Raw genomic sequence first — 17,718 nt, 5'->3', positions numbered from 1 at the left:
GTTAAAGAACTATCACAGCTCATATTATTCTGTTATACTGTATATATATATATATAGGGTGAATTCACCATGCATCGGACACCCTCGCACTTCAACAAGTTCTAGCGATATCGCTACCGACCGAATATTATCAAAATGGAACTTAATATGTAGTATGTGGTTAAAATATAAATTTTTGACACAACCGCGCCCTATATATTGAGAAAATATCATTTTAAACCGATTTTTTCGGAATAAGTAAGAATTCACCATGGATCGGACAATATTCACCATGCATCGGACATACGATATTTAAACCAGAAAAATATCATACCTTGATCTCCGTGCTTTAAAATGAGTGATATCGAAACATTTTTATCTTTTATTTAAAAATTAAACTTCTAATTAAATTTGAATGACTTTTTCGATCCACAAATGTGAAGAGATTTTAGTTGCATCATATCGCCTTAGAAAGGCTTTACAGTACTAGTAATATGGCAACTCGCGCCTTTGTCTCGTGGGTTATCATCATCTAGTTTAAAGAAATAAATTGAGTCCACTTCTAGTCGTCATATATCGATTATTTGTATTTTCACCGAATATTTAGAGTTTCTATTTTTTATTTCCGTAAAAAACAGCTGTCATTTGGGTTTTATATGAAAATGGAAGTGATTACCCATGCATCGGAAAGTGTCCGATGCATGGTTAATTTGTGTCCGATGTACGGTGAAATAAATATACTAGATAAAAACAACTGTAAAATATATTATTCAAACATTGAAGTAAAATTTTTGAAAAATTTCTGTAAAATAATCAATTATTGATAAATTTTACCTAGGTCCGACCCGTTCCGTTGACGTCTATTTAAAAGAACGACAACTCTAAAAATTGCAAAATCGTAAAATTCTGGTTACTCCCCTTTGATGATGCAAAATATGACGTAACTTCAAGGCCATTCTTATGGTATTTTTATCACAACATGAAAATAAAAATCGGCATCATTAAAAAGTTTAAATCTTCCCCTTTAAGACAGAAACAAGTAAAAACACGAGGAGACTCGGGTCCAATGAAAGATTATTGCTTAAAGTTGTCCGAAGCAAGGTATGTGTCCGATGCATGGTTAACTCACCCTATATATATATGTACATGCCGACTATAAATAAAATTTACTTGACCAGTGTTCTTGCGCTGTACAAATTTCCGGAAAAGACCGGATAAAAGTATCAAATCACAGTGATTTATTTTTTTCATTTTTTTAATCGTGTAAAAAGAACATTATGAAGCTTATTGTAGTTGAAAATAGATCCAGAAAAGTGTTAACAAGCATAGTAAAAAGAAATTTAATTTGTTTACATAAACATAAAATGAATGGCGTTGGACCCCCCGCGACGCGCATTGGCAGTCATGAGCCGAGCAATGTTTTGCGACGCCGACCAGCCATTACATCTCTGTAAAGCACGAAAGCCGCCATATTTGTTGAGTTTTAAGGTAATCGAGAATGTAAGGAAAGATGATTTTTGCTCCAAAGATTGACATTTTCTGTCACATAGAATTTCAACACCGGTGCTTTTTCGTCTGCTAAGGAGTAAAAATAAAGGTAAGCGGCGCACGTGTGATCAGTGATGAAGAGTGGGGTGGTGGGTGAAAGGGGTAATGTAAGACAGAGGGAAAATATAGTCGCTGGATAAAAATCGTAATGATAAAGTTAAGTTACAGTCGGAGATGCATATAAGCAATATCGGCACATAGTTTTGGACAATGTAAGGAGATCTTGACAGGTGGGGAGGAGAGAGAGCAATAAATTGATGGAGATTTATTTTTAGCACTTGTTTCGTCTTTGAAAGAAAAATCATCCTTTAAATTGTATGAAAGAGTTTAGTGAATTTTACAAATTAATTGAGGAAACAGTGAAAGGAAAGTTAGTAGATCTGCAAATCCAGTATGATTCGATGTAGGGTATTTCTATAGACACATTGTTTAAATTCTGAAAGTTCTACTTTCACTTTGATTTTTAACATATTCTTCTTGATTTTAGAGCTGGAAATTTATATAAAAAGTGGTTGGATTAAGAGCAAGATTTTTATCCCAAATTGGTATGTTTGAGGGAAAATTGCAAAGGAAAGGAATTCAGATGAGACTTCAAAGGTTGCTCTTATGACAAGAAAAAGAAATTTTTATGGAATTATTTTGTAAAGCACATGGTTTAGTGTTTATTTTAAAAGCATATATGATGATAACAGGTTTAAAGGCATCTGGAACTAGATATGTCTGCCACGATGGATCATGATTATGGACAGCAGCTTGCAGAACCTGTTCACTTCCAGCAGTTGGAACATGCCCTCAGATTAGAACCACTTCTTTCTTATGTGGAAAACCTGGTGAAAGAACCTGTCAGGTACAGGTAACATTACAGTTAATGTTTATTATTTTGAACTCTTTGATAGCAAAGTGTACTTCAAGCATGTCAAACATTATGAAAATGTTTTTAATGCCCATATTACATGGATCTACATACAGTGCATTACTATATATATTTTAGGAGCATGTAAAATGTGTAATGCAGTATTTCCTTTTTGTTCCCCTGCTTCTGTAACTTCTGTCATGAGAAAATATGTTTATAAATTACACGTCATGGACATTTATTGTGGATTAAGTCATATTGTAATCAGACAAAAATGAATTTTTGTATCAGTTATCATTTTCTTCTATCAGCAATGATGAGTTTGATAGCACAGATAGTGAGTTTGATTTCCTACAGCCTTGTTTACGTGATGAAGATGACAATAAAATTCTGAATGGGATAACAATCACCAAAGCAGGTAATGTCAGTCAACAGTTTCTATCCTTAACATTTTAATAGCCTCCTCTTTTGATTGTTATTTGGATGTTCTCAGTGATTAATTGATTTCCTCAGATCTATGTTCTGTAAATCTGTAAATCATAGTTTGTTTGCAATAACTGTATCTTCAAGTAATTTTGTGACTTTGCTGTGAAAATGATTATCTTGAGAATAATACTAACTATGCAAACATTAAGACTTTTTCTTTTCACACATGGGGTTAGCAAAATTATATTTTGCAATTAAATGCATTGCTCTTGTCTTGTGAAAATGAAAGTGATTTACAGTATATGTTGTATGTATTATACGATTTTCAGAGAGAAAAGCAGACAAAACAAGGCTGTATAATTTTAGTAAAGCAAAAAAAGGAAGGAAATGGCTGAAGGTGAAGATTAGAATTTCTCTCAAGATTTATACAGTTTATAAATTTTTCACTAGTACAAATACATGTTGTAAATCTAATTAAGACTTTTTAGATGAAAGTTTTAATTCCTTTAAATTATTTGTTTTATGCAAAGCAATTGCTGCAAAATTGTGAACAAAAATAATTGGATTTCAGAATATCCTCCTAAGTGACAGTTCTTCAGATGAGGATGAAGATAAACCTATCACAGAGGAAGATTTACAATACATGCTAAAAATCCACAAATACCAAAGGAAGCATCAGATGCGATTCTACCAAGATCCAGAGGTATTCTGTTGCATGTTGCAAGTTCATAGATATTATCCAGAGGTATTCTGTCACATGCAGCAAGTTCATAATACTTGTATATTATCCAGAGGTATTCTGTCACATGCAGCAAGTACGTAATACATATATTAGACAATATGTAATGTTTCCATGTAAAAGTAAAAAAAAAACTAAAAGTCATCCAGGATTCACTGCTTGATGGCTAATAAATATAAAGTTTTGTCTTTGCTTGCTTTCCTGATGGTAAGTAGCATTAACATTACTCCTAAAAGGGTTAATTAGGGTGCTTTTATATTGTAGCTTTACAGAACTGGAGAGCTTTACATGTAATGTGATTTTATAGAAAGCCTTTGTTGTTAAATTGTTATATTTGTGTTTTAGCTACACCAGTATCAGTACTACAGTACAGGCCTACTGTCAAACTACGATAAATACCATGAACACCAGAAAGCAGTTTTAGGACCCAAGAAAAAGATTTCTAAAGATCACAAAAAGAAGGAAAAGAGAATTAAAGGCAAGATCTAAACAGAAATGTCAGCTTATTGGGAGGAGGGCCAAAAGAATATTAATGGCTTTGTCATGTTGTTCACACATATACATGTATCTATGAAGACTAACAGTGATAAAATATTTTACAGACAAATTAAAAGAAATGAAAAAGAAGAAACATCACCAGAATGGAGATGATGATGGGGTATGTAATGTGTCAGTGATACAAAAAAAAAATGGAGGAAAATATGAAGAAATACTTGAAAGTCTAATTAGATAGTAAACCTGATCTTTCCATATTAAGGAGATGGAAGAAATTGATCCCTCAATTGTGGAGGCTTATTTAGCTCACAAGAAAAATCAGGCAGCCAAGGCAGGGAAAAGCAAAAAGCTGACTCCAGAGCAAGCTGATGTCAAGAGGAAACGACTGTGGATCTCAATAGCCAAGAAAGAAATCCCTAAAGTAGGTTCTGTGGAGTCAATTCTGCTACATGAGTATCACCATGCTTAAATTTGGTTATGAATATAGACTTTAAGTCACTCGGGTGACCCATTGCTATCTGTTCATGTAGCATAATGGTAATAATTTCAGCCTCTTTGAAATGACAGAAATGTGATCAATATAATGTACATGTATAGCATGTATTGATAAAGGGAAATAAAAAAAACTTAATTTCATGGTTCCCGCCCTGTGGGTTGAATCCAAAACCATCAAATGAGGGCAATCTTCAGAAATCCTCCTTTATACCTGAACATTTAACAAGTGAACTGGTAGTTGCCTCTCTAACAAAAGTGTAAATTTCATTACCAATGTCTCCAGGTTTTGAGAATAGGGCTAAGTTGGAATTGCATTGAAAATTCATTGAACCTTTGAATTTTGTTTTTACTCCTGGTCTCTAAAGATTGGATTTAGTTCCCAAGTAATGTACACACTCCTATTAAAAAAAATTTACAATACACATGACTACAATATATACTGTATATACTTGCCTATAAGTCATTTTATTTGAGAGTTAAATTTTGGTCCCAAACTTTGTCTGATTTATAGGTGAGTCCTAAAAAGATTGGTATTTTTCTGGACTTCAAAATTAGTATTTTTTAAACAACTAGGTTGATTATCGTTGACAAAAGTCTGGAGTATTATTTTATTTATGTATTCTAACATTATGCATTAATGTACAAGTATATACACATTTTAATAATTTTATTCTATCTAAAGTCTGTATTATTTCTTTTTTTGATTATTTAATTCTTTGAGTAATTTGTTACTTACTGTTTATCTATTGTTTATTATTAAATAGAATTGCAAACCCAAAATTGCAATTGCCAAATATTCATACGTACTATCTTAAATATTTTTGGTAAAAGATTTAATAATGTTTTTAAAAAATAAGAATATAATTCTTGACTCTTTTAAAACTCCATTGTTAATGAAATTTATTGTTTCCCATGTACACAGTTGTTGGCTCAAAATACTCAAAAGTATTATTTGAAACATAGGTTGAAACATTAGAGCATTGACTTGAAATTGTCAACTGATTCTGGCAAAAAGTTGTACCTACTTATAAGCAGGTCAGTGGCAAATCCCTCCGATATAAGCTTAAAAAAAATACAACCCACTTACAGGCAGACCGACTTATAGGCAAGTACATGTAAATAAGGTATAGTATCAAAATTGTAAAATTGGTATCCCTGGGAAGGTTTTAGTCCCTAGTAGACAAAGTTGATCACAAGTACATCGAAAGTAGATCGCACCATTAAAAATTTTCTTGACTCTTGAGCCTCTAGCACAGACAAACTTTATGAAGTGTAGAGATGAACAAGGAGTTCTCTTAAATTATAATTCATTTCACCTTGGTCCAGATTTTTCAGCCCGATGTGGTGAAAGGACATGGACGTATTTTAAGAAACTTGTGATATTTACTTGATTGATGAGGCTTGTGAACCTCTTGTTTTAAGTTTTTGTTGTATGTATGTATTATGTATATGTGTATTTGTAGGCACAGAAACAAAAAGTTTCAGCGAGGAAGGAAGTGCTACAGTCTTTGAAAAAGGTTTGTATCTGTGAAAGAAAGTAAAATCATCAAAATAATTCTAGATACATGTACTTGTAATTACAGACAGGTATTTAATTTCTTATCAAAATCTGCGACTCTGAAGACTGTCAGAGTAAACAATGTAGGTCAAGGTCAAATTCAATTTGGACAGTCAGATAGAAGAGACAATTTAAATACAAGGAAGGAAGCATGTACAGGTTCTGGAAATGATCAAACAAGGATTAACACTGGTCTTTCAGATGTCCCAGCAGAGCATGAGAGAGTGTAGAAAGGCAGCTATCTATTCTCAAAAAATGAGCAAGGACTGTACAGCTAGGGCTAAGAGGCTGAGTCGTGAAATGGTCAGTTACTGGAAACGCTTTGAGAAAGTAGAAAAAGACATACGTAAAAAAGCAGAGAAAGAAGCACAAGAACAACGCAAAATGGACTTAGAGTTACGAGAGGTATGCAGTGAGAAAATATTGTTAAAATATAGAGTTACTTTCAGTGCATTCTATTGACACATATTTACATACAATTTGTATTTGTCATTCAGGCAAAAAGACAACAGAGGAAGTTGAATTTTCTGATCACACAGACAGAGTTGTATGCACATTTCATGGCCAGAAAACTGACAGGGGAGTCAGAGTCTGTGAAGAATGACATTTTAGGGAAGTTAGAAGAGGACAAATCTCAGAATCAACTGGAAGTCGAGGGGCGTGTCCTTGTGGATGTAGCAGTAGATGATTACGGTAACAGATGACCCAAATCTGAAAGTCAAGTCTTTAGTAGATCATTCTTAGCCTGCTTCATATTCTGCAAAAGTTACTTGGAATTGCTCTGTTATCCTAAGCACTGAAAACCTCTGTCATTTTTACAGTGTATTTGAATTATTTGAAATGATCTTGATCCCTGAGAAATGCACTTTATCAGTGTAAAATAATGTGTAAGTATTGATATGTTGATGGATAGTTAAGTAAAATATAATTTTGTGTGATAGACAGTGAACGAATGAAGACACTGGCACTAAAGAATGCCCAGGAAGCTTATGACAAACACCAAACAAAGGTCTGTCATTGATAGTAAAATTCAGCTCAGGTTTTTTAATTTGCATTTTAAACAATTATTTTGTACTTTTTAATCATGATAAACTCTGCTAAGTAATGGTTTTGTTTGTTAGACACGACAGTTTGATGAATATGGATTAAATCTGGCCAACCCCTCAATAAGTACTGATGCAGAGAGACCTCAACCCAGTATGTTTGAAGGAACACTGAAGGCGTACCAACTTAAGGTAACACCACTTCATTATTTGTTTTATTTATAACTTAAAGTAACATTGCTTCATTAGTTGTTTTATTTATAAGTTGCAGATTGTAGGAGGATACCAATTAGTATATATTAGTTTGTAAATAAAATATAAAATCAAAACTCTAGAGATTTATGTCCAGCACTTAAAAACTATGTAAATCTTTGTCGTGACGGGGCTTAACCATATTTGCCTGATATAAAGGGATCTGAAATAACGGGTATGTTTATATATTTTATATTTGCGAGTGGTTGACTAACATTTGTCTACGTTGTTAAACACCATATTAATTTATCAACAGGGTATGAATTGGCTGGCCAATCTGTATGATCAGGGAATTAATGGAATCCTCGCTGATGAGATGGGTTTGGGTAAAACAGTGCAGAGTATGGCATTCCTGGCTCACCTAGCAGAGGTTAGGCTTTATCTGGTTCCAAGGCCATAAAACTTAGACAAGCTAACTTTTGATCTCAGTCTCACTTTTACAAAAGGAATTGATATTGGATAATTGAGACTGAGATAAAAATTGAGCTCATCTAAGTTTTATGGCTCTGGAGCCTGGTCAACAGAGTTCAGTTTGTGCATGATCTAGCAGAGCTTAGGCTTTATCTGGTCAACAGAGTTCAGTTTGTGTATGATCTAGCAGAGGTTAGGCTTTATCTGATCAACAGAGTTCAGTTTGTGTATGATCTAGCAGAGGTTAGGCTTTATCTGATCAACAGAGTTCAGTTTGTGTCTGATTATCTAGAGAATTTCTCATGTTTTATTTTTAGGCACAAGGGATCTGGGGTCCTTTTCTTGTCATTGCTCCAGCATCAACATTACATAACTGGCAGCAGGAATGTGCTAGATTTGTCCCAAGATTCAAGGTGAGATGTTATCTTTTGTAGAAGTAGCGGAGTAGTAATATTGGTGGGAAGATGAATTATCAAGCTGTGTAGAATATTTAAATGATTACTGTTTGTGTCTGAAATCTATCAAGTTTGCTCAACAATAAAAATAAAGAAAAATCATTTTACTTTTAACTGCAATTTAAGAATGTTGAGCCTCTAATTTTAAATACTTTTTTTTGCAAGAACTTTATTTTCCTGTATAACTCGAGACCTTCTGTTCGCTAAAATTTCATTTTGCATATAATTCTACCATTAAAGATTATACAGAGCAATAACCATAATTTGTGAAATTTTGGTTTGCTTATACATGTAAATACCAAACAGCAACTTTGTAAAATTAAAGAGTTGAGAAAATTAGTGATCTATAGAAATTTAAATATTGGAATTTGAATATTGTTGATGAAACGATTCATTGTCAAAAATGGGATATATTGATTCCATTGCTTTGTGTGGACAGATTGTGCCTTACTGGGGTAACACCCAGGACCGCCGAATTCTGAGGAAATTCTGGGATCAGAAATGTCTCCACACTGAAGAAGCGTCCTTCCATGTGGTCATCACTAGCTACCAACTTGTCATCCAGGACGTCAAGTACTTCCAGAGGATCAAGTGGCAGTATATGATACTGGACGAAGCACAAGCCATCAAAAGCAGCAGCAGGTCAAATCCTTACCAAGTTCACTATCTCTTTGTGTAAAAAATTCTTTGAAAAAAAGGATGATGATGTTGACGTGTAAATAACCGCTTTTTGAGGGAACACTCCAGTTTCTTTTCTGTTGAGAAATTTGTATACATTCAGTATAACAAGTAGAAACTTGTTTATTGATAAGTAACAGACAAGTTTTTCAGATTTGCTTTATGTAAACAAATGCTTATTTTGCAGTGTTCGCTGGAAAATTCTGCTTGGTTTTAACTGTCGAAACAGATTACTCCTCACTGGTACCCCCATTCAGAACAGCATGGCTGAGGTTTGTTTAGCAAATTATAAAAGTTGAAGAAGACAATGTACGCATATTTAATCTTTGTCAACTGGTATCCTGTCACATCTGTGTATTTTATAAAAATGAAAATGTTTATCTTTTCAGCTGTGGGCTCTGCTTCATTTTATTATGCCAACAATGTTTGACTCTCACGATGAATTCAATGAATGGTTTTCTAAAGACATCGAAAATCATGCAGAAAAACAGTCAGGAATTGATGAAAGTAAGTGAGGGTAATGTTCAGGATCTACTAAACTGACTGGATATATTGTTTATTGTAAGATGACCGGTAAATCCAGATTGCTGTTTGTTTTTTATATTTTTGCTATGTTACTGTCTTTACAGACCAGTTAAGTCGACTTCACATGATCCTGAAACCTTTCATGTTAAGGAGGGTGAAAAAAGATGTAGAGAATGAGCTTTCTGATAAAGTAAGTCTAAAGCATTCAATGTGTAAGGTAAATAACAATTTTTAGCAAGAATTTCATGTATGCCTTATTTTACAAGGATATGGACCGGAAAATGAATACAAAATTACATGTTTCTGTAAAGGTTTAAGCTCTGTTTCAGCTGATCCTACAGAATTTGAGTTCTAAAAGAGGAGGCGGGATACAAAGATTTTCTAGTATTGGTAGAATTTAGGATTTCATTCTAATTTCAACATTTTTAAAAGAGATAGACCTCAGACATAGTAAATACTGTAAATCTGCATGTAAAGTCATGTAAGAATACATTTACAAGGGAAATAAAATTTTCTTATTTTATACATTTTAGAATTTCACTGTTATTACAATATATGTAATAATGAAGAATTTATATACATGTATCATTTAGTAATTCATGTTGTATTGTGTTCAACAATTGGTAAGGTGATTCCACAGGGAGGAGGATAAAATCTCACAAGCAATTCTTTTTTTTTAGATAGAGATTTTAGTGTACTGCCCTCTAACAACCAGACAGAAGATGTTGTATCAGGCAGTAAAGAACAAGATCTCGATAGAGGACATACTACAGGGCACGTCAGGGAACACAACACAGGCCCAGAGTTCTACATCCAGTCTCATGAATCTAGTCATGCAATTCAGAAAGGTAACCATACACACAACTTAGAATTTAATTTCAAAGGAAAATGTTGGTCTCTTTAATAATTTAATGTGTATAGTTTAATTAACAGGTGTATGTTCTTTACCATTTCAATTCAGGTTTGCAACCATTCTGAACTCTTCGAAAGACGTGAAATAAAGTCACCATTTTTTATGAGGACTGAAGCATATCATATGCCAAAGCTAATATATCAAGAAGGTAATTTTGAGAAAAATACAGCTCATAGTCATATATACATGTATCAGTAGTGTTAATTTCTTTAATATTTATTACAGAATTGCTGCAATTTGTATAAAAAAATTCAACATTTTGGCCTTTCATAAAATACTTGTATATTCTAAGAATTGCTTTATTTTGTATTAAAAATCCAACATTTGTCACCTTTCAGTAAGTAATATAAATGTGGTGATCAGAAAGGTTTGATTGACAGTGGCGAGATTGTTCAGATGGTGAAGCATCTGTCTAAGAGCTCCAGTTGCCTGGATTAGAATCTTGATCTGGTTTGTTACATTGTTTATCTTTCTGTTTCATAACTGTGTTTTATGTTCTATTTTTGTGACAGGTCTCTATGAAACCATGACACAAAGTTTTCAGAGAATTTTGTTCAGCATGTTCTACATTTACTCACCAGAAAACATCCATTCATCTATTTTCTCAGGTATTTTATATTTTTTCATTGTTGCATATTTATAAACTAAAAAAAATATTTTTAAAGTTAAACAGAACAGATCATGAAAATGAATTTATGTTTTTGTAGATGAGTCATCGTATCGATGTTTCTCCTTCACCAGATTTGTGAAGTTGTCTCCCAAGGAGATGTTAGACTACATGTTTGGTGGACTTCTGGTCAGGTAAGGTACCAGGACAATGTAACAGATAATCTATTTTAGCATTTCTTGTAATTTTTGTTCTCATGTGTGACTGTATACCGTCAAAGTGTATCATTGAGGTAGCCAGAGAAATTCCACTTACCCTAAAGCAAGCCTATTTCCAAAGGCGAGCCGAGGGAAATAGTTTTGATCTTGGGAAAATGGAATCTTGTATCTTGAATCTTGTATCTTGAATCTTGTTCTGAATAGTGTGTATCAGTTCATCAAACTGCCTCATCTTTTTGCAGGGAATCGGTCTTTTTACTGTGATTTTCAGAGAATCAGCAAAATATGTTGATTTACTCTTATATTGTGAAATATCAGTAGAGGTATAATGATTGTAGTTGATTTCATGTACACAGTTAACTATTGTGGTTAATTTTGGCATTTATTTGAAGGTGGTTAGGAGTTTTCCTTTTAAGAAAGATAGAAGACAAAGTTCGCCACTCCCACACCTGGGATAAAGTTCCCAAAAGGTAATGTACAGATATATAACAGACGTTTTAAGATTTTATACTCTTTTTGAATAAATCACATTGAAATGCTTTATTTCTGAAACTACATGTAAATGTACAAAAAGTATACTTGTAAGCAACACCCAAGGATATTAACAGGATAAACTTAACTAGTTTAGTAATATTTCCTGAGATTTGCATTATTTCTTTGAATATTTTACGTTATAAATGAATAAAAGTAATTTAATTTTTCTTGCAGTCAGTTTTTAAAGAACGACAGTTTTCTGTTGACCCCACTAAGAACAACGTCTTTCAGTAATTTGTCGGAGAGTAGAAACCTCCAACATCTTGTGCTCACCAGTCCTATCTCCACATTTTATGGATTTAATCCATGCACTCTACACTACATGAAAGAGACAACATCACATCGTAGAATCCGCATGAGAAATCACAAACCTCTCAAAGGCACTCCCTCAAGTCCTACTAAAGCTGTAAGTATAAAAATATTGAAATACTGTAATTAAAGGCACTCCCTTTAGTCCTACTAAACTGTAAGTGAAAAAAGACAGATTGAAATACTGTAAAGAATTCTTTCATGCCTAATTGTGGGTTTTAAAAAATTCAACCAAAAAATTATCAGACTTTAAGTGTTGCAAATAGTGACGTGATTTACAGCATGTTTACTGTTTTTTGAATTGGCAACTTTGTTGAGACCTTGTATATTGTGAATACATGCGTTGGCCCTGTGTAGTGCAAACATCTGCTTTTTATTAACCTAGAAAAAAAAATGAAATTGCTTCTTAATGTTATTTATGATAACAGCTCCCAGTATTTTCCTCTTGAGAATGAACATGATGATATGAATAGAAGTAGCATTTTTAAGTTATTTTTGTTACTGAACAGCATCATAATCCAGTACAGTCCCTGGAGGATTTCCCCATTCATCATCACATTCCACGACCTAGCCGAGTCCTTCCATGTCAGCCCACAGATTTACCAAAATTTGTCTACTACACAATTCCAAAGGTAAAGAATCAGTTTCGAAAGGAATTCATTTCTGCAATGGTAATGGATCAATCAAGAAATTTGTTTTAACCCCACTTTTTTGGTCAAACATACATTTAGTGGATTGTAATTGTATGGAGATGGAAATCAGTAATTGTTTTAATGATGTTAATTAATTTAATTAATAATGAAGAATACATCTGTTAGGGTGTTTTTCCATATATACATATGTACAATTGAAGCCCCACTGATTCTTCTGTTCAGATCTATTTGGGTAGTTTGTCTATATTTAAGTACAAGTGAATCCCAACCGCTTCCTCTGTTTTGACCTGCTAAGTTGTTTGTCTATATTTAGGTACAAGTGAAGCCCAACCACTTCTTCTGTTTTGGCCTGCTAAGTTGTTTGTTATATTTAGGTATAATTGAAGCCCAACCGCTTCTTCTGTTTTGACCTGCTAAGTTGTTTGTCTATATTTAGGTATAAGTGAAGCCCAACCGCTTCTTCTGTTTTGACCTGCTAAGTTGTTTGTCTATATTTAGGTATAAGTGAAGCCCAACCGCTTCTTCTGTTTTGACCTGTTAAGTTGTTTGTCTATATTTAGGTACACATGAAACCCCACTGTTTCTTCTGTTTTGACCTGCTAAGTTGTTTGTCTATATTTAGGTACAAGTGAAGCCCCACCATTTCTTCTGTTTTGACCTGTTCAGTTGTTTCTCTTTATTTAGGTACACGTGAAGCCCCACCGCTTCTTTTGTTCAGACCGTGCTGCTGCCTGGCAGGTGATGAAGGAGAACCTATGTGGTACCCCTGACGGCCTGCTGAGTATCTTGTACGGCAGCCCAGAGGTGTATGAGCTTGTTAGATGGTACAACCCCTGGCATTTCTTCTCTGCCACGGCAGGGGGTATAATGGGGTCAAGGCCTGTCCATGGCTGTTCAGGCTGTTTTGTACCAGGTATATTCTTAAATACGCAGAAATGTTGTTCTTTTTATGATTTAATACTGTAGTGTAGAGCAAAATATTAGCAGTAGTGCAAATAAAAGAAAATTATTACACTTGTGTAGATTTTTAGTGTATGTTGGAAAAATAATATTTCCACCTTCTTTTGTAGATAAGGAATCCCTGATATCGGATGCAGGGAAACTTTCAGTATTAGATACTTTGTTGGCCAAGTTGAAGGCTGAAGGTCACAGAGTCCTGATATACTCCCAGATGACTCGCATGATTGATTTGTTGGAGGTACGTATGTATAAATTAACTGAATCAGAGCAGTGTGTATTTTCATGTGCTCTTGTTGAGATACATGTACATGTATATAGAAGTCAATAATATTTAAGGAATTTTCTAAGTTTTATAAATGTATTTCTGTTTTAGGAGTATATGTGGCACAGAAAGCACACGTACATGAGGTTAGATGGATCATCTAAAATCTCAGACAGGCGTGACATGGTGGCTGACTTCCAGTCACGGTCTGATATTTTTGTGTTTTTATTGAGTACCAGAGCTGGAGGACTCGGAATCAACCTCACAGCAGCCGACACTGTACGTCTATAGATATAATATACATGAATCCCTTCTTTTATAAAGTGCTATTGTTAAAACTGTTCTTGTCTGTAGATAATTTTAGACTGGTATTTAGTTGAGAAAGTTGCAGGTTGAATTTAAAAATGTACAATCATTACTACATGTATATTCCATTTATTCTTATTAGAAAGGAATGATGTAACCCTTTAAGATTAGAGGGTAGGAGTAGAATTGAAGGGAAGAAAATATAACCTCAAGTTGTTTAAGTGTTAGTACAGATGTTTATTGTGTATGTAATGTGTGTTGTAGGTGATTTTCTATGACAGTGATTGGAATCCTACAGTAGACCAGCAGGCCATGGACAGAGCTCACAGACTCGGTCAGACCAAACAGGTGACTGTGTACAGACTGGTGTGTAAAGGAACCATAGAGGAGAGGATCCTAGAGAGAGCCAGGGAGAAGAGCGAGGTAAGGGGTGGATCTTATAAATAGCCAGTGAAAAGAGCGAGGTAAGGGATGGATCTAATAAATAGCCAGGGAAAAGAGTGAGGTAAGGGATGGATCTAATAAATAGTCAGGAAAAAGAGCGAGTTAAGGGGTGGATCTAATAAATAGCCAGGGAAAAGAGCGAGGTAAGGGATGGATCTAATAAATAGCCAGGGAAAAGAGCGAGGTAAGGGGTGGATCTGATAAATAGCCAGGGAAAAGAGCGAGGTAAGGGGTGGATCTAATAAATAGTCAGAGAAAAGAGTGAGTGAAGGAGTGGATCTAATAAATGGCCAGGGAAAAGAGTGAGTTAAGGGGTGGATCTAATAAATAGCCAGGGAAAAGAGCGAGGTAAGGGGTGGATCTAATAAATAGCCAGGGAAAAGAGTGAGGTAAGGGGTGGATCTGATAAATAGCCAGGGAAAACTGGAATGTAATGGATAGATTAAACAAGAATTTGAGGAAAAGAAAGAAGTACATGTACAGTGAGGATCTAACAGAGCAAGAGAAAGGGATGTAAGGAGTTTAATAAGATAGAGAATTTTGGAACAGTTTATTTTTTACATATTGTAAATCCCTCATTAAAAGAGAAATTTTTGTAAAGTATATGGACATATTAACGATATACAAGTTTTTAAAAATATTGAAAAACTGCTATTCCATGCAAATTCTGTATGTTTCTTTCAAAAGAAAGATTGGTTGTGAAATCAGCATTTTTTATACTGAAAAATGATGGCTAGTTTTAAAATTAAATTATTGTTAAAACAATTTTAATTTCACTCACTTTTCTCAGAACAAGAATGTATTATTTATTGTAGATACAAAGGATGGTGATAAGTGGTGGGAATTACAAAACAGACATGCTTAAACCCAAAGAAGTTGTCTCCCTTCTACTGGATGATGAAGAAATTGAGAAAAAATGCAAGTAGTCTTATACATGTATATACTTACATGCATTTATCTTCCAGGTATTTAAGAATGAAATAATGGTCTCTTGTCATGAATGTTGAATTTTCTTTCTGTGAACAGTAAAGCAGGGAAGACAAGATGGGGAAGGAGGAAAGGATAAAGAAAGAAAGAGAAAAAGAGAATACAAGGTAAAAAAAAAACAACTTAGAAACCTTGAAGTTATCTGTCCATAGAGAGGTATAAACTGTTATCAGCAATGGCATGTAACATAATGTATCTTTGTAAGTGATCCATTGTTTATTTATCTTTGTCAGAAGAGAGAGGGAAAGAAGGCAAAGGGAGATGATGTAAATGTAACGTACCAGGCCGACAGTGAGTCGGTATACAGCATGGACTCTACATCAGTCCCTGCCAGTCCTCTAAGTGTTGTAAGTACATAACTACAAGACTGTTCAGTTTTGCATATCTACAAGTATAAAGAGTCGAACTCAGGAAGGGAGGTGTTATATTGCACAGATCTGATTGCAGTATAAATTTATCAATGTTGAAGCACTTGTACAAACTGTACATTGATGTTTATTATATATTTCAGATGTCTGTGGGAAGTGAAGCCACTAATCAGCCAGGTATAGATGACAGCAGTAATGATGCCCTAGTTATTGTAGACGACGCCCACTCAGGCTTCCCTCCAGGTCTGTATTAGGCTCACTGTTAAATAGGAATATCATACTTGGTTGAAGAAAACTGAATTTAAAAAAAGGAAAACAACTAGATACACAACTATTTAGAATTGCATCTTCTTAATATTGATTGACATCCTAAACAATTGTGAAGATCTCTTTCTTGTTATCCGCATTCACTAAATAAAAGATTATGGACTTGTCATTCCTTGGAAAAAGAATGTAATAAACTGTAGGTAAATTCTCTATGTTCTCAACATTTCTGAATTTAAAGTTTGTTTTTTGATTTGAAATGGAAATTCTTGATGTTTTATAGTGACTCCCACTGGTAAGAGAGGTTCAGGAAAGAGAGGGCGACCTAAAGGCTCCACAGGGGTCCCACGAAGACCCAGGGGGCGGGGCAGTATCAGAAAATCTCTAAGTGCAGCAGAGCTGGCAGGAGCACAGGCAGGAATGACAGCAGCCTATGCTGCCTATGGGTATAATATAGCAGGTAAAGAGGATCCAATAATTCATATATCAATAAGGAATGACAGCAGCCGATGCTGCCAATGGGTATAATATAGCAGGTACGAGGATCCAATAATTCATATATCAATAAGGATTGACAGCAGCCTATGCTGCCTATGGGTATAATATAGCAGGTAAAGAGGATCCAATAATTCATATATCAATAAGGAATGACAGCAGCCTATGCTGCTTATGAGTATAATATAGCAGGTAAAGAGGATCCAATAATTCATATATCAATAAGGAATGACAGCAGCCTATGCTGCCTATGGGTATAATATAGCAGGTAAAGAGGATCCAATAATTCATATATCAATAAGGAATGACAGCAGCCTATGCTGCCTATGGGTATAATATAGCAGGTAAAGAGGATCCAATAATTCATATATCAATAAGGAATGACAGCAGCCTATGCTGCTTATGGGTATAATATAGCAGGTAAAGAGGATCCAATAATTTATACATGTATATCAATAAAAGAAGACATGGTTATAACAAGCATAATGAATAGATGCTAAACAAGATTTTGACCATTGAAGTTGTAGTATAATGTAATAGACAGTATATAGTATACATGAAATACAGTATAAGTTGGAGAAATAACGGAACAGTCTGATTATTGCCTGTTGTTTTTAAGAATCCCTGATTTACAAGCTTTATATTCTTCCACCTCTGAAGACATTGTTTAAAGAAGTAATTTTCATTTAACTTCAGGTACTTCTCCTGCTGGTAAGAGGTCAACCTCGAGAGAATCTCCGAAATCCGAATCCTCCAGTCAACAGAAACCTTAACAACTGTTATCAATAGTGCCATCACAGAAAGTTTGGATCACGTTAGATCACAACATCTGATGTACTACAGACACTGAGGAAATAGCTGGCTTTATTTCCAAATGTTCACTTCTGTGCTACTTGTTTTTGATTCAAATAAATCTGACATTATTACTTGTATACAGACAA

At 34.3% G+C, this 17,718-nt stretch overlaps 1 protein-coding gene across 2 annotated transcripts; it reads left to right on the top strand.

Annotated features, from left to right (window-relative positions):
• The first annotated feature begins 1,346 nt into the window (after nucleotides 1–1,346).
• Nucleotides 1,347–17,718, top strand: LOC133181597 (chromatin-remodeling ATPase INO80-like). Of its 2 annotated transcripts, XM_061316130.1 has the most exons (37): nucleotides 1,347–1,576; nucleotides 2,015–2,072; nucleotides 2,220–2,374; nucleotides 2,692–2,798; nucleotides 3,136–3,203; nucleotides 3,378–3,509; nucleotides 3,891–4,023; nucleotides 4,148–4,203; nucleotides 4,303–4,461; nucleotides 5,999–6,052; nucleotides 6,295–6,498; nucleotides 6,591–6,786; nucleotides 7,035–7,102; nucleotides 7,215–7,328; nucleotides 7,645–7,758; nucleotides 8,117–8,212; nucleotides 8,694–8,896; nucleotides 9,120–9,204; nucleotides 9,322–9,439; nucleotides 9,562–9,647; nucleotides 10,138–10,305; nucleotides 10,419–10,518; nucleotides 10,883–10,978; nucleotides 11,078–11,171; nucleotides 11,588–11,665; nucleotides 11,904–12,135; nucleotides 12,548–12,670; nucleotides 13,376–13,604; nucleotides 13,762–13,889; nucleotides 14,025–14,192; nucleotides 14,484–14,642; nucleotides 15,479–15,581; nucleotides 15,690–15,757; nucleotides 15,884–15,997; nucleotides 16,162–16,261; nucleotides 16,566–16,742; nucleotides 17,474–17,718. In XM_061316130.1, exons 3-37 carry the CDS (start codon nucleotides 2,244–2,246, stop codon nucleotides 17,548–17,550), a joined length of 4,338 nt encoding a protein of 1,445 aa, XP_061172114.1. In that variant the 5' UTR covers nucleotides 1,347–1,576; nucleotides 2,015–2,072; nucleotides 2,220–2,243; the 3' UTR covers nucleotides 17,551–17,718. The 2 variants fall into 2 exon arrangements, with proteins under 2 accessions (XP_061172114.1, XP_061172115.1); XM_061316131.1 differs by lacking the exons at nucleotides 1,347–1,576; nucleotides 2,015–2,072 and adding an exon at nucleotides 2,110–2,124.

This window comes from Saccostrea echinata, unplaced genomic scaffold (genome assembly GCF_033153115.1).
Source record: "Saccostrea echinata isolate AGI-Se365-2 ecotype Australia unplaced genomic scaffold, CSIRO_AGI_Sech_v1 ptg000009l, whole genome shotgun sequence".
Classification (NCBI taxonomy): domain Eukaryota; kingdom Metazoa; phylum Mollusca; class Bivalvia; order Ostreida; family Ostreidae; genus Saccostrea; species Saccostrea echinata.
The sequence above is the reverse complement of the archived record's forward strand: the minus strand, read 5'-3'. Positions and strand labels throughout refer to the sequence as shown.

Excerpts from the sequence above, each read along its gene's own strand:
- LOC133181597 (XM_061316130.1), top strand. The coding sequence starts at position 2,244 with ATGTCTGCCACGATGGATCATGATTATGGACAGCAGCTTGCAGAACCT. Across the intron at positions 7,759-8,116 it reads TCCTGGCTCACCTAGCAGAG|GCACAAGGGATCTGGGGTCC; the intron begins GTTAGGCTTTAT and ends TTTTATTTTTAG. Across the intron at positions 10,979-11,077 it reads CCATTCATCTATTTTCTCAG|ATGAGTCATCGTATCGATGT; the intron begins GTATTTTATATT and ends ATGTTTTTGTAG.